Source organism: Patagioenas fasciata, chromosome 3, assembly GCF_037038585.1.
Source record: "Patagioenas fasciata isolate bPatFas1 chromosome 3, bPatFas1.hap1, whole genome shotgun sequence".
Lineage (NCBI taxonomy): Eukaryota > Metazoa > Chordata > Aves > Columbiformes > Columbidae > Patagioenas > Patagioenas fasciata.
Genome location: NC_092522.1, coordinates 17,649,849 through 17,655,848, shown reverse-complemented (window position 1 = coordinate 17,655,848; position 6,000 = coordinate 17,649,849). Strand labels below are relative to the sequence as shown.

Here is a 6,000-nt window from a genome sequence, read left to right as displayed (position 1 = left end):
TTTTCTAAGTTGCATTTGGAGAGTTTGTTCAGTTTTTTCTCTTTTTTTCCTCATTTCTGAAGGTTTTAGATACTTGCTCACAGTGATGATTGATTATGGAGACCATCACTTTAAGCAGGTAGCAGATGATGGATGATGCAGGTACTAAGAGGCCATTAGTATTGTGGTGAAAGAGAGGGCACAGTACAGATGTAAGAAAAAACTGAGCAAACACAGTGTAGAATTAAAAAGTGGTTTTGTGTGTGGTTTTTTGTTTGGTTGGTTTGGTTTGGTTGTTTGGTTTTTAGTAGAACAAAAATCACTATCGTTATAGCTCTTTTAAATGTGTATAAAGCATTTTCCTAAATGGAATGTTCAGTATTCATTTAAACACGCACGCATAACCACAAAAAAAATTACTAATACCAGTATAAAGCAGTTTAGAATGTAAGTTTAACTATGAGTTCTTTCATACCAATGGAAGATAGGGGCTGTTTTCTCCAGATATTCTCCAACTTAAATTATCTAAAATACTTCAGTCTATACCTAATTAAGCAAATGAATAAATCCCATTGAAGTCAAAGAAGCTACTGATGTGATTAAAGGAGATACATACTTAAATTCTATTTGGAGTTTAGATCCAAAAGCTTAACTCCATCCCCATTCAGCAATACATTTAGGCAACTTTAGACACTTGCTTAAATCAATAGGATTAGATATTTGCTTGAAGTTAACCATGAATTTAAATTCCATGCTAAATAGGAAAGTACTTACGTAATGGATTAGCTCCAGTTGAAATTTTGCAATTATTATCTAGTAATGTTTTTAAGGACCTGAAATATGTTCGTTTTTCCATTAATTTTTAAATCATGTCCTAGACAAGAGAAAATATTTTCAGCTTTAACTTTTCATCCCACTACCTTATCTTCTGCCATCTTCTTTCCACAGAAAAAAAAAAAAAAGAAAAAAAAAAAAGTGGTGGAAAAGGAAGGGAATTCTTTTTCCATTAATGGATGGGGTGTGAGGGGAGGGAAGGGACACCAAGTTTCCTGATTTGAAAAAAAAAAAAACAAACCAAAAATAAACTCCCAAAAAGCTAGAAACTTCAAATTAAGTAATTCTATGCAAAGCCAAACAATGCATTAATGTCATTCATGCCTTTCTGACTGGGCCAGTTGAACAAACATAGGTTTTCACTCAAGTGTACAAAGAGCTCTGAGGTCACTTTTTACTGACGTGGACGCCTGTAACTTCATACGAATTTACCATTTTTTTTCCCCACCACTTTCAGATGAACAGATACTAATGACAAGAGAAGAAACAAGCCAGCATTTGTATTAAGAAACATTTTTATTAACAAAACAGTAAATTCCACTTGCTTAGCATTTCCAATAATGAATAAATTGGCCTTGCAACAAATAAAAAAATCGTAAATATCTATCACAGAAAGCACTATAAGGTTAGGGGCATTGGGCCTCTCTTTTATGTCTTAGGGTTGAAAGTTTCACACGTTATTTAGTGTTTTGTTAAAAAAGGCAACACAATACAGTCATAGAAATGAAACCATCGCAGTCAAACAAATTAGGTTATTATAGAGAAAGGATCCAATTTTATGTTAGGTAGTGGTTTATGTCTGTTGTTGCTGCTGTTTTTAAACATAAAGGAATTTTAAATCCACTTGCTGGCACTTCTGATACATCCATATTTGTTTTTTGTTAAATTATGAAATTAAAGAGGAAAAAGGAGAACCTTCAGAAACAGTGTTAAAATTGTGTTTGCTTATTCTGGTAGTAGCAGATTTTTGTCTCCTTGATGTATGGATTTAGTTAAAGATTAATCTACCAAACTGCCTGGAAGTTGACCTGACCACGCTACTTCATTAATGCGATCAATACCAAGCAGAAAATACGATTTCATCTTGCCCAAACCATATTCTGTCATGTCCAATCTCCTGTCGTCAGATTACTCTTGGTCTTCCACATATCTTTAAGCACTGAAATCTGAACACCACCTGGCTTTCAACTTCTTCTTTCCCCCCTCCAGATGAAGTCTCTTGCTTCCAGCAATGACCTCCAGTAAACCTGACCCTGCCGTTCCCTGAGCACAGCTGCCTTGGAAAAGGTGGGAGAAAGTATGAATGCCACAGGTAAATGACAGTCTAAGAAATGAACATCAGATGGATTTTGTGAGCCTGTTCTCAGTTTTGTGTAAATATTACTGAAAATTTTTTAAAAAATTGTTTTACAAATGCAACATGACACATCTCGATGTGGTTGGCAACATTCAAGAAAGGTCTTTTCATGTCAACTACATGTATGTTTAAAGTGCTCTGACTCCCAGATAGACAGCTGTACCAGTTTTCAGCCTTTTCCATCAGCTACAGTGAATAACACACAACAAAATGTTTTGTGCCTGCTGTTCAAAGCTAATTTTAAATTCCTCCTTACTGTCTGTAAAGTGTGAACATCTATATCCCTCCCAGGAGGCCTTCCAGTGATTTGGTTGATTTCTATTGAACTATCCTTTTTCCGTCTAATGCATTCTCTTTGAACTTCCGTGTAAATAAAATGTTATGTTATGATTTATTGCTGTGAACCTAATGAAGTAATACTACAAAAAAACCCCTTTAACATGTAAATTACAGCATTATATTTAGTATGCTTAACTAAAATACATTAATGTTTTATATATGTAAGAAAAGCTATGTGCTACTTTAAAACATGATAAACTCATATTTGTCTGGTTATGATGTCTTGCAATACTACACAATCAACTTAGCTAAAAATACTTTTTTGTATGTCAAAATGCCCACCATTGAAAAATATTATCGTGCACCTGAAGATTATTTCCTTTTGGAGAAAGGGGTAAATTCTGCAGTAGAATCAACCTGGATAATTAAAATGGGTCTTTGTAGATCTTCTACCACCCAATGCTGTAGTAGCTGTTGTTCATATAACTGAATGTCAGAAAAACACTATATGATACTTCCTAAGATTCTCAAGAAACTCATCATTCTCATAATTTCTTAAGAACAAGGTTTCTGTAAGGCAAACCATGCTCTCCAATAGTGAAGCTTTGACTGGAAGCTGAAGGCCAGTTTAAGTCACTAAATATTTAGCTAATTAATGAATGTATATGTCTAGGAAAATTGGCCATTCTGATCAACTTCATCGATGCATATCAGGAGCAAGAGATGGGGATAAGAAGGAGAAGACAAATTACAGTAGAGATATATTTTTGCTTTCTAGTCCACTTCTTTCATACAAACTACTAAAACTTAACTGCAACAGAATAGAGGCTGTACAGGTAAGAAAAGAATTAGCTGACTCGTATATACATTCATACACGTCCCCCTTAGTATAACCACTACACTGTAAATTATATTTAAAAAAAAAAAAAAGGGAAGAATTCTGGGACAATTTATAATGGCTGCAAAAAACCTGAAGTATGTCTGTTGCTCCAGATGTCATAAAACTCTCTATACCTAGCAACACTTATAACATTGAGTTTACCAAAAATGGCTGAAGAGCAGATATAGTTTGCATTTTCTATACAACAGGCTATAAAACATCACTTACCACAGTCCAGAAAGCACATATAGATGTGTTTTTATATAAACATATGTAATAACATATTAAGCGTGCATGAAAATTTCCCATTGATTGCATCTATACCCTCTTGTTTGTTTTTTTTATTCTTTTTTCTTTTTTTTTTTTTTTGTGGAAATGTGCCTTATATTCCAGATTTTTGTTTTTGTTTTTGAAAATAAGGCCTCCATACTATTTTCCTCACAACCAGAAAGGGGCTTTTTGAAAGTATTTCTACGTAAGTCTTCAGAAAAGCCAGTACTTGTTTCAAATACAAGTTTCCAACCACTGCTTCACTGCACCAGACGGCAAACTCTTTATGTTTGCTTGTTGAGTCACCATATATAATGACAGTCTCCTCTGACAATAAGACTAACTTACTTCTCAAGAAAGCGCTAGCACTTTGGCTAAATCCAGAATCATAGGTAGCTTCTTTTTTCTTTTTTTTTTTTTTCCTTTTTTTTTTTTTTAATTTGTTTTGTTTCATATTGTGCCTTGATGTTGTAGTAATACTCCTTGCTTTATGAATCGTGGTGTCATCATTGTCTTTCAGAAATGTTCCAGCAACATAAAGACAGGCAGAGTAAATGAAAACACTGTGGATGTTAGGGAATTTATCAGCTCCTGTTTCTGAAAAACAAGAGCACGAAATGCTTGTTTTTAAAAACAGTCTTTCCTTTCTGATTGCATTCCCTGTCTTTTTTGTTTGTTTGTTTTTGAATGTGCTTCATAAAAAGTAAAGTAAATAAGTTTGTATTATGTCTCAGATAAAATGAAGACTATTTCTATACAAGCGTTCTTTTAGATGTTGAGATCAGACATAGTACTCCTTATCCTTATTTTTCTTGTTTTTGTTGGAACTTTTAGCGCTGTTGGGCTGCTTTTCCTTGATCACAGCCCCATTGGATTGTGCTGAGTTACTGATGTAGTTTCGACTTTCATCTACGTGATAAGATCCTTCGTCTCGATTCCTGTACTTGTACATAGCATAGAGGAGAATGAGGATACACAGCGCCGCTGCCGCCACGATCCCAACTACCATCCCTGTCGTGCTGCTGGATTCACGAATCACCTCGGACGAGCCAGGGTACTCCCTTCCTCCTCCTGCTCTGGTAGGATTTGCTGTAGGTAGATAAAGAAATAAGGGAGAGGTTATTATTGAGTTTGCACATTGAGAAGTCAGTCATATCTACCTGCTACAAACATGTATCTTTCTAATTGCACTCACTAGGTCAGGGCTGCCTTATCAACATACCCTACACTATTGGTGTGAAAACATTTAGGTTTGCAGCCCATTCCATTTTCAGGTCTGTCAGCACAAGTAAACAGGCTTTTAAATATGGAAAAGGACAGCAAGGAAAATCTCTTTTTAGCCTTCAAGAGTATAATTTCTCCAAATGCTGTTACTCAGCAAAGAATGCCTAAATTATCTGGAATAACAGGCGTGCCACAATTTAAATGCCAGAATACAATCATCTTCGAAGAAAGGATCTCCCTCTTCCATTCCCTCCCTCTCTTTTTCTCTCCTCTGTAAAGTGCAAAAAGTGACACTATAGTACTTACTTAGAAGACAGTGATGATAAGTCTGACTACCAAACAGAATGGAAGAAAAAACAAAATTCCCCCTAATAATAAATGATAGCAGCCAATAAGTTGGCTACAAATAAGGTATCTTCAGCTCTCCTTTAGCCTCCCCTCAACAAGCTTCTCAGTGTCTCCTTTCCTTCTCGTATTATATTTACTTTTATCACTTTTTAGAGAGCTATCCAACCTGACCTCTTCTTCTCCAATTCACAGTCTTCCTTGAATATGGCTACACTTTAGAACGCTTTTTCACTCAACTTCTCCCATTCCCTCTTTTTGTCCTTGATGACAATACCAGACATTCCTTTGAGCAACCCTTTATGTCCAGAAAAAACTCTCAAACTGCACAGAGCAAGGGCTCAGCCTTCTAAGAACCGACCTCTCAGGCCAGGCTCTGGTCTTTTCAGTTGTGATACGCACTGATCTGACCTATGTCTTCAGACTGTAAAGTCTTCTTGATAGGAACTATTGTGTGGTCTGGCACATTTTATCCCCTTGCACAGCCATGTGGAATGAAAGCGTAATTCCAGGAAAAATTTCTAGGTTAAATGCTCACAGCACACACAATGCTTATGTGTTTCCCACGATCTCTCTTCTTTTTTGCACTTTGCAGATGGAGGAGAGGCAGATCTTTGTATAGAATCGCTTTAAGTGGCAGCAGCTGAGAAGGATCTTAGCTTAGCAAGTGTCATGGGACAAAAATGAAGTGACCTGGGTCTACACAATGTTCCTCTTATTATACAAGCATTTCCAAACTCCTGAGAGGCTGCGTAGCCTCAGCACCGCCAGCCTTGGCTGAGCTCAGGAGCAAGAAAAGAGCAGTGAGTGAATCAGGGTTTCCCACTGAGCA

At 36.2% G+C, this 6,000-nt stretch overlaps 1 protein-coding gene across 37 annotated transcripts in view; it reads right to left on the bottom strand.

The window, feature by feature from the left end:
* Nucleotides 1–1,310: 1,310 nt before the first annotated feature.
* NRXN1 (neurexin 1) overlaps nucleotides 1,311–6,000 on the bottom strand; it is a 731,497-nt gene continuing 726,807 nt past the window's right edge. For all 37 annotated transcript variants that reach the window (XM_071805868.1, XM_071805870.1, XM_071805881.1 and 34 more), the window contains one exon: nucleotides 1,311–4,688. In XM_071805868.1, coding sequence (XP_071661969.1) covers nucleotides 4,381–4,688 — 308 coding nt within the window. In that variant the 3' untranslated portion in view covers nucleotides 1,311–4,380. The remainder of the gene's footprint in view (nucleotides 4,689–6,000) is intronic.